General features: G+C 35.9%; 1 protein-coding gene across 1 annotated transcript; it reads left to right on the top strand.

Moving 5' to 3' along the window:
* Positions 1-3,686: 3,686 nt before the first annotated feature.
* LOC121402843 (spexin prohormone 1-like) lies at positions 3,687-8,767 on the top strand. Its single transcript, XM_041589573.1, has 5 exons — positions 3,687-3,967; positions 4,071-4,145; positions 4,228-4,285; positions 7,328-7,405; positions 8,012-8,767. Exons 1-5 carry the CDS (start codon positions 3,965-3,967, stop codon positions 8,098-8,100), a joined length of 303 nt encoding a protein of 100 aa, XP_041445507.1. The 5' UTR covers positions 3,687-3,964; the 3' UTR covers positions 8,101-8,767.
* The last annotated feature ends 457 nt before the right edge of the window (positions 8,768-9,224 follow it).

Below are 9,224 nucleotides of genomic sequence, written 5' to 3'. Positions count from 1 at the left end.
ACCTTTGAATTCCATAACCTGTGTGTATGGATAAAAATATAGCACCGCAGTTATGCTGACATTAAGCACAGGCTCATAATGCAAACATTCTGCTTATTTATCTAAATCTTATTTAGGACATGTTTGTTATTTACAATAAAAGGTACATTGTTATAGTATTACTTTATTATTGCTTTAGTTTTACTGAGTTGTTATATCCTAACAATTTATGACATATAGATTTATATATATATTTTTAGATGGCAGAGGAAATTCATTGGAAAGAGAGAGAAGATTGTTTGCTTTGGATGTAATCGGTTGGATAAATAATGTTAACAGCGTGATAGGTACAGTATAAATGATCACAGCACTTACATCCCTTCCTAAGAACACACCCATAGCACTAACACAGGCTAGCATTGGGATTGTAAGTAATAGTCAGTAATAATAAAAGAAGAATAATCACCTGTCAAAGCCTGTTTTTTTTTTAATAGCGCAAATGAAGACATATATACCAATACATTGGTATAATGGTATAATATAGACAACCGGAAGTATTATTTTGTTTACAAATAAATACAATTTTTTTTTAGATTTATTAAAGCCCAATGCAGAAAAAAAGCCAGAATCCGAAAATCCGCAATCTCAGACCTGCTGAGGTTGTATATAAGTCGATGGCGGAGGTCCCTCTCCTATTTTGAAGTTTCTGTGGTCTGCGTTGGAATTAGTCCAAAATCCGACCTTTTCCGTATTTTTGGGCAAAAATCTGAAATAATTCAGGAAAAATGATTCGGAAAAAACTTGTAAGATTGTAAGATTTGGGTTTTCGGTCAATTTTACTAGGTTTTTACCTGCATGGGTTGCATTTTCTCTCTGATCCCCTACAATCTGGTTTTCAGTCACAACATTACACAGAAACTACTCTAACATGACTCACTGGGGGTCATTTATCAACACTGGGCAAATTTGCCCATGGGCAGTAACCCCTGGAAACCAACCAGATTGCTGCATTTATTATTCTACTTGCAGCTGACTTTAAAAAGCTTATCACTGATTGGTTGCTATAGGTAACTGCCCATGGGCAAATTTGCCCAGTGTTGATAAATGAGCCCCACTGGTTACTTGTTATGAGCAAAAGCCATAAATTGCTAGTCCTTACTAATACTTCTAGATATCTCAGCAGAGTTTGCCGCCATCAGTCATCCTCACCTCCTCAAGTCTCTCCATTCTCTTGGCCTTCATTGACACTGCCATATCCTGGTTTTGCTCCAGCCTTTTAAATTGCTCTTTCATTGTCTCCTCAAATCATCTTCTCCCGTACCTTTTTATGTAGGGGTTCTTCAAGTCTCTGGCTTAGGCCCCTTATTATTCTCTCTGTATACTGTACTTCCTGTTGGGTTAACTAATAAAATAATTTGGTCACTTATGATGTTTATATAAAGTTTATATTTCCTTTCCTAGTTTCAACCCAGATTTCTTAACTTGGGTCTCTACTAACACTGAGAAACTCAAGTATCCAAACAAAAAGTTACTCTACTATAATGTTACTTATCACTTAATCAATTTCCAACCATATATCACACAAAATGCCACCACAATTTTAATTCTCTCTCTATCATCATATCACGTATTGACTACTGAAATGCTCTGTTAGTTGACCTTTCCATCTCTAGACCCATTGAGCTCCAATCTTTACTTTATTGTATTTTTCAATTTGTTTTCCAGCCACACATTTTTTAATCTCTCTGCATTTAAAAAGACAATTGTCATTGGAAAACTTTGCATTATCATTCTTTTTCATATGAAACACATATATCTATTACTTTATACTTTAGATTACCAGAAGTCAAAAAGAACCATAGAAGACTACCTCAAGGATTTAGACATCTAGCAACATGAACCTCAACTTTGAAGATATTGTGTTTCATAGATTTTCATACTGTACCATTTTTCACAGTATTTATCTGAGCAATACAAGATATGCTGCATATCTCTCGATTTAGCCAAAAGAAAGCAATGTGAGAAGAGAATAACCAATTAAAAACATTTAATGAAAATATATTGGTACTTGCTTGTCTGCTGAGATTTATTTTATAAAATATGTTGGAGCATATCTAATAAAAAATATTGCTTTTTATTCAATGGGTTGCTGGTCGGACAGTGGGGGTTGCAGCTAGCCAATAGAACCCATTTTAGAAATCTAACCTTGTGCAAGCTATTTATACTCTTTAGAGGAAATGGCACATTTTAATGAGAAAGACTTGTGTACGGATATACACTCATAGGAAGGGCTAGCAAAGTACTGCCTTTATTAAAAGGGGAAAAGAGGGTAATTCTTCCTCTTTACAAAGCACTGGTAACTCTCAATCTATAATATGTAGTGCAGTTTTGGTCTTTGGTGCACAGGGGAATATTATCAATACTGTAAAATTCCAAAAAAGTGTGACTAAACTAATAAAGATTATGGAAAGTCTTAGTTATAAAAGAAAGGCTGGTCAAGTTGGGAATGTCCACAATGGACACGAGGTGCTTAACTGGGATATAATAACTGCATATGTATAAATATATAACAGGGACGCTGTGCCAATGAGGCCAATTCAAAAATTAGGCGACACTGCCTAACAAGTTATCAGGGGTGGCAAAAAAGTAGCTCCTTGTAGCTTTAAGAGGCAAATTCTGGGTTTTTAAACCAGAAATTGGACTCCTCTAGTGCGAGAGAGTACAATTGCTTTCTCTGCAGTAGCGATGTGCTCCCACCCCGGTTCTGAAAATGTAAGTGATGGCGGTGAGGGGGAGCGGCATAGCAGGAGCCACCTCAGATGGCTCCTCTTACAGAAACACTGCAGATAAGAAGATTATACAATAAACTCTCTGATGATATCTTGGTATAATTTATCTATATTTTGGGCCCTTAAAGCAAATTTGCTGTGGGCCTGGTAACATCTAGTTACCCCACTGGGTCATGCTCTGAGAATGTTCCATTTTAAGGTGCAAAAGGAGGTTTTTAGAGTGAGAGCTGTGAAATTGTGGATTTCTCTCCCTGAAGCCGTTGTCGTGGTGAGGGCTGGATGTAGGATATAAGAAGTATTGCCAAGGAACTATGGGTTATAGATTAAGCATATATTTTGCACTATTGGGGCCATTAAGGAACTTTTGGTATCTGTAAGATATTCCCATTGCTGGAATGGTTTGATATGTCAAATATGTAATGCTTTGTAAATTGTGCAATTGCATTGCTGTGGTAGTGTGAGATATACTGTATATGTTGCACAGTCAGTGACATCATAATATATTCCATACACTATTGATGGCACTGTGAGATATGTGTGGTTCTGTTAGGGGTATTCTAGAATTAGATGGAAGAAGTTAAAAATCACCCTGCTTGGTTTAAATTTTATTTCCAAACAGAGAAGAGCATTTTTTTCTGCTGAAAAGTCAATCATAATCTATAAAATTGTAAGGGTTCAGAAGGCTTTACGCAGGTTGAAGAAGTACAATTTTAAACACACAAATATTAGCTTGAAACCCTGAATCCAAGTAATGAAATAAATATTCATGTTTGCTTGCTGCTACACACTTGGGTTACAGCTGAAAAGTAATTGTGTATTTTGCATATATTTTTCACGACATTCAGTGGTTTATTGCCCTTGCTTTCTTTTAACAAATACGTACGTGCCTTTTTGGGTACAGGTTGCATCAAGATTTCCCAGGGACATCACTGTCATTATGTAGCCTTTGGATAAAAGGGTCTGACACAGTTGCTGCTTTGATCATCATAGGAGGATAGATATATTTCATTCCCCCCACAATATGCACATTGTTGTTATTTAACAAACAGATGAGCACAAACTAGATTACCAGAAGAAGCTGAACATCAAGGGTTTGCATGACTTAAGTTCATTAGGAGCATATTGGCAAACTGAAGCTGTGGTTTTCTGATGAGAAGAGAGCTGTCAGGCATTCAGCGCTTACAGAGCCATCTATAATGGTAAGCAATTCCACTTTTCTTAACTGTTGGGTATTTTGTTAAGGAGACAGACACCTCACGCAGGAGCTGTGCCACGCTTCACAACTGTCCTTTTATCTTTTAGAGAAAGCAAACGGTGCTGTTCTTTACCTGTGCTGGTCTACTGTTGCTTGTCTCAGAATCCTGGTGTGCTCCTAAGGTATCACTATGATAACTCTATTGTCTGTTTCTGGGCTAGACCACATAGCTGCAGTTATTTATATATATTTTCATATTTTTAGAATAAGTTAATGGCAAGAAATTGGGGCCCTCAATCCATGATGTACCTCAAAGGGAGACGTAAGTTTTCTTTTCTACTGCTTTTAAAGTAGCTCTTTGTTTTTGTGCTCCATGTGAGTCCCTAAGTGGAAAGTAATCCATACCTTTTAGTCCAGTCTGTAGTTTCTGAAATAAAATACTGTTATATAAGTTTAAACAGTTACACGTAAATACAGAATTTTCATCGATATACTTTTTATATTATAGTCTATGGATAGCTTTTCCATGAAGTTTTAAATTTAGTTACAAAACTGGTCCTCTTCACATATGCTGCAAGGTGTTTCAATCACACATGAGATTTTGTGTTTCTTAATGTAATGTTGTGCATTTTATCCTTTAGGGCACATCAATACATTTTTAAATCACTATACTGTACATAGGGGATTATTTACTAAAACTCAAATTTATCTCCTATTTTTGTTAAACCAAGCTCAACCAAACTCCCATCCACGATTTTATCTTATTTATCAATAAAATAACTCAAGAAAGTTGAGTAGGGAATAAACTTCATATTTTACTCCTGAATCACTAAATTTTTTTCTGGTTATTGCTGAAAACCCCAAATTTTTGGGATTATCGGACGAAACCAAGCGCAGACCACGCAGATTTGTGGTTTAGTAAATAATCCCCTTAAAGTATGTGCGTGCACATACAAACATGCACATTAAGACTATAAATTACACTTTGAGGCTCAAAATGTGAGCTTAGAGCACACACAAAAAATAACTCATTCACTTTCTATTCACTCCATTCATTCATGAACTCTAACGTTCACCCATTGATTAATATGATTCTTAAAATCCCATAGGAATAAATAGAAAGTGAGTGAATTATTTTTTGGTGAGCTCTATACTCACATTTTGATGATTCTGCCCCTAAGACATCCAGGCTCCACAGTTGCTAAATGTGCTCATCGGTCGATTCCTTTTTCTTTATCAGCAATAGGATAATTGCACCATTCTGAATTAGCTCCCTGATATAAAAGCATTATTATAAAGATGTATTAAATAACTACTTGAGAAGGGGAAAGTAAATTGCAAAAGGGCAAGCATTTCTACTTCACGCTGAGAAATAATGCCAGATACACTCCATTTATCAAGAAAGGGAAAACATTTGTTTATATTAGAGAAGGTAGTTCTGGTCCATTACATTCCAGTTAAATGCAACATATGTTTTTATTTTGCTGGAGACAATAACATATTTTGGCAATGTGCCAAATAAATGTACCTAAGCCATCAAATAAAATGTTTCTCCTGTGTGCGACTCAAAGACTTACCTGCCACAGAATGTAGATCCATAAGGGTCAAAACTGGCTGGGGCAGGTAGGATGAGGCCAGAATTTTTGCCATTATTCCAAATTTTTCTGCATGCAGGATGGAGGAAACCTACCCTCCCTTGCAAACTGATCTTCTGCAGCCCCTGAAAAGACCCAATAGCCATGCAATGTATATTTTATGTTACATTGCAGCCTATGGAGAAACACATTGCTTAAGCGACACATATGCCTTTCTTGGTTTAAACCCATATCTGTACTGTGTTTATTAAACTATATATTCAAAACAATTAGTTATGAGGGCTCATTAACCAATGCTTTGGGGCAAGTACTGGAGCATTAAATATTAAGCCCCAAAGCACAATGCAGGGAGCACTTGCTGCCCACAGACATCCTACAATGCATCCTGCATGCAGAGTGAGGCACAACCCTTTGCACTCCATTCTAGGAGGCCAAAGATATGCATAAAATGCAAAAACTTGGAAACATGGTAATAGAAAGTTAAACCCTTTTCTAATATACTGTATGGCTTGCTTACATAATCCGCATTCAATGTGCATGAAATGTATGTACATTGAAATAAGTTAACTATTATACTGCCCAGTTGTCTGTACACAAAATGATTTGTATGTATACTTTATGAGAGCACAACAATGTCAGTGAAATGCTACAATTACTAGTAAAAGAAAGGTTTTGGTGTAACCATTGGATGATAAATAGAACGCAGGATGCTACTATTACAGGAGTGGGTGATATTTACTTTTACAGCTACATTTCACTGTAGCGGTCTGATGATTTCCATATATTTATACCCTTTTTGTGCAATATAATGCAGAGATTTAAACAATATTCTCTCACTTCTTATCTTCACCGCCAAAGCCTAGGGCTTGGGAAAACTGAACAGCATCACAATTTATTAAATACAAGGTGCAAAGCCTGCTACAGGTCTAATCACCTATAGCACCCAATCAGCATTTACTGGTCATCAGTTGGGAAGCAAACATATTGGTTGCTATGGGTTACTGCATCTTGGTTGCTATGGGTTATTGCACCTAAGCAAACTTAGTTTCTTTTTACTATATATGGGGAAAGTTTTGTACCTGGAAAAGAACAAACACATGGGAAAAACTACAAGAATTTCAACACTATTACCAATACATAAAAAAGCAACAACTGGAAATGTGGGAAGAAACTTGCACATGGAAAATATACTGGCTAGTAAGAAAATGAAGGTGCAATTTATATGATCTCCAATACAAGTTTTCCTCATCCTAATTTCAAGTAGAGAGAGTATTCAATGCCTGTCCCTTCTCTCACAGGCAACATTTAGTATAACTACTTTTTATATACATTGTGCGGATGAGGTCAGATCTTCCATGCAATCTACATGCTTATTGAGTAAGTGTTTTAAAGTACTGTTTCCCTGCACTGGTAAAACTGATCTGTTTGCTTCAGAAACACCATTATAGTTTATATACACAAGCTGCCGAGTAGCAATGGCAGAAATTGAAAAAAGGCTATATGGCACAGGTTAAATAATGGATAGCAGATAACATTATGTTCTACAGAGCTTATCTGCTATCTGCTGTGTAACCTGAGCCTTTTATCCTTTAAATGGCTGCCCCCATTGCTACAAAGCAGCTTATTTATATAAACAATAGTAGTGTTTTTGAAGCACATACAGCAGTTTTACCAGTGCAGGGCAACACTGCATTATATTTTTATTACTTTAAAACACTTTTATTTTTTGATGTTACTGATCCTTTAAGATTATCATATTCTCATTACAGACGGCAGAAGGGTTGCCTCAGAATATGAAGAAGATTTTGAACACCAGAATTTGGATTTCATGACTTCGTTTCTGAAAAGTAGGTTCAGAAGTTTGAATTAAACCCTATTTATATGCAATTCCTTATCAAAATCTATAAAGTGTGCCAAAGTCCGAATCTAGCAGCTGAAACCAACGGTGACCCTAAACACAGAAACCTTGAGCATTTTAAGCCTTATTTTTGATAATAATGCCTAGATACCTAAGCAGCCATTGTCTCTCTGGAATTTTGGCCATAAGCTGCCTTATAATGCCTAGAAAATCTTACCACATTTATTTCGCCTGTGAGTTTTTGAAACCCTGAGATTTCACAAACTCAGTGAAACATTTTTGCTACTTGCTTTGACAGCCAGGGAAAGCAGGAGATGGCATCAGATTTCTGCTTGCTTTGGTTGCATGTGTCAAGATAGAGATTGCTCCATGGAAAGCTCAACAAATTGAAGGATGAAAACATTTAATTCTAGTGCAGAAGACGAAATATCCATTCAGAAATGTTTCATATTACCCTTGAATTTTTGGGGGGCTTTAATTCACGTTGTATTATTATACATTATAATCTGAGTTTTTAACTTATAACATATTAAATAAATAATAAATATTTGTATTATTTGTATGTCTTTCATAACACAATTCTTTTTATTTAAAGGATATGAAACCTCTTTGCCTGTGAAAGTATTGAACTTCAGAAGAAGGAGACAGTTGTCACAAATTATGGATTATCAGTACCTGGATTAGATAATATAAAACAAACAAAAAAACATCAGTATCTACATTACAGAAGCTAGGAGCTATATGATTTCCTTGAAAAATGAATGCCAGATTCTATTGTATGACTATAAAATATAGCATTTCTGCAAAACTGCTGTTTAACTGACCTATGCTTAGTTAGTACTTGAAATATCCTTTCCCCAAATCAAATATACATAACTAAAAAAGTGTTATTCTTCTTTAAACCTTTCTGCAAATGTAATACTCACTATTAATGTGTGCACCTCTACTACTATAATATTTAATGGTAAGAATACGCTGAGATTGTTTAAGACATTCTCTTTATGTGTCAGCTCCTGGGTATCGTGACAATGGCACTCATCTTAATTCAGGGAACCCTCCCCCCCCCCTGAAATGTTGAATCAGTCACAAATCATTTCAATTGCTTAATAGAATAGCTAGGAGACTGGATTTAGGTTTAAGTGAGTGACCTTGTAATTCTTGTTATGGAAACTAATTATATAGACCTAGCTGAGAGGATCCAGAGAGTACCACTAGCATATATACAAGTCAAAGCAGGTCATTTTACAAATCAGCTCCTGTGTTGACCTCTTGTGGACTTAGGCAGATTTTGAGTTGATCCACTTATTTCATTTTGTCAGGACACTCCTACATAAAAACACAGTTACAGATGTATTGTGTTGGTCCCATTCTTTTATAGTTTCAGGAATAACCAGGACAGCAAATATGCATTTACACAATATTTAACCCAGAATAGCTTGAAGACTGGGCCCATCCATCCACTGTGTTAAAGGACAAGGAAAGTTAAACTAAAGAAGTAGGCTAGAAATGTTGTGCATTATATTTTAGGCTTCTGTACCAGCCCAAGGCAACCACAGCCCTTTAGCAGTAGAAATGTGTGCCTCCAAAGATGCCCCAGTAGCTCCCCATCTTCTTTTCTGTCAGTTACTGAGCTAAGGAACCAAATCAAAATATACAGTACATATAGAATATAAATATCACAGTATAAGGCTGATTAGTAATTAATATGGATAATTACTACATGGCAGCACAGAAACCAGTGCAACTAGCATGATAATTTAAGAATCAGCCCTGTAGCATTATCTTATATTACAGACCAACCTCTGTTT

The sequence above is a fragment of the Xenopus laevis genome, chromosome 4L, assembly GCF_017654675.1.
Source record: "Xenopus laevis strain J_2021 chromosome 4L, Xenopus_laevis_v10.1, whole genome shotgun sequence".
In the NCBI taxonomy this organism is placed as follows: Eukaryota; Metazoa; Chordata; class Amphibia; order Anura; family Pipidae; genus Xenopus; species Xenopus laevis.
Note: the sequence above shows the minus strand (reverse complement) of the source record. Positions and strands in the feature narration are given on the sequence as shown.

Coding starts and splice junctions, on each gene's coding strand:
- LOC121402843 (XM_041589573.1), top strand. Junction 4,146..4,227: donor AATCCTGGTGTGCTCCTAAG/GTATCACTATGA, acceptor TCATATTTTTAG/AATAAGTTAATGGCAAGAAA. Junction 4,286..7,327: donor GATGTACCTCAAAGGGAGAC/GTAAGTTTTCTT, acceptor TTCTCATTACAG/ACGGCAGAAGGGTTGCCTCA.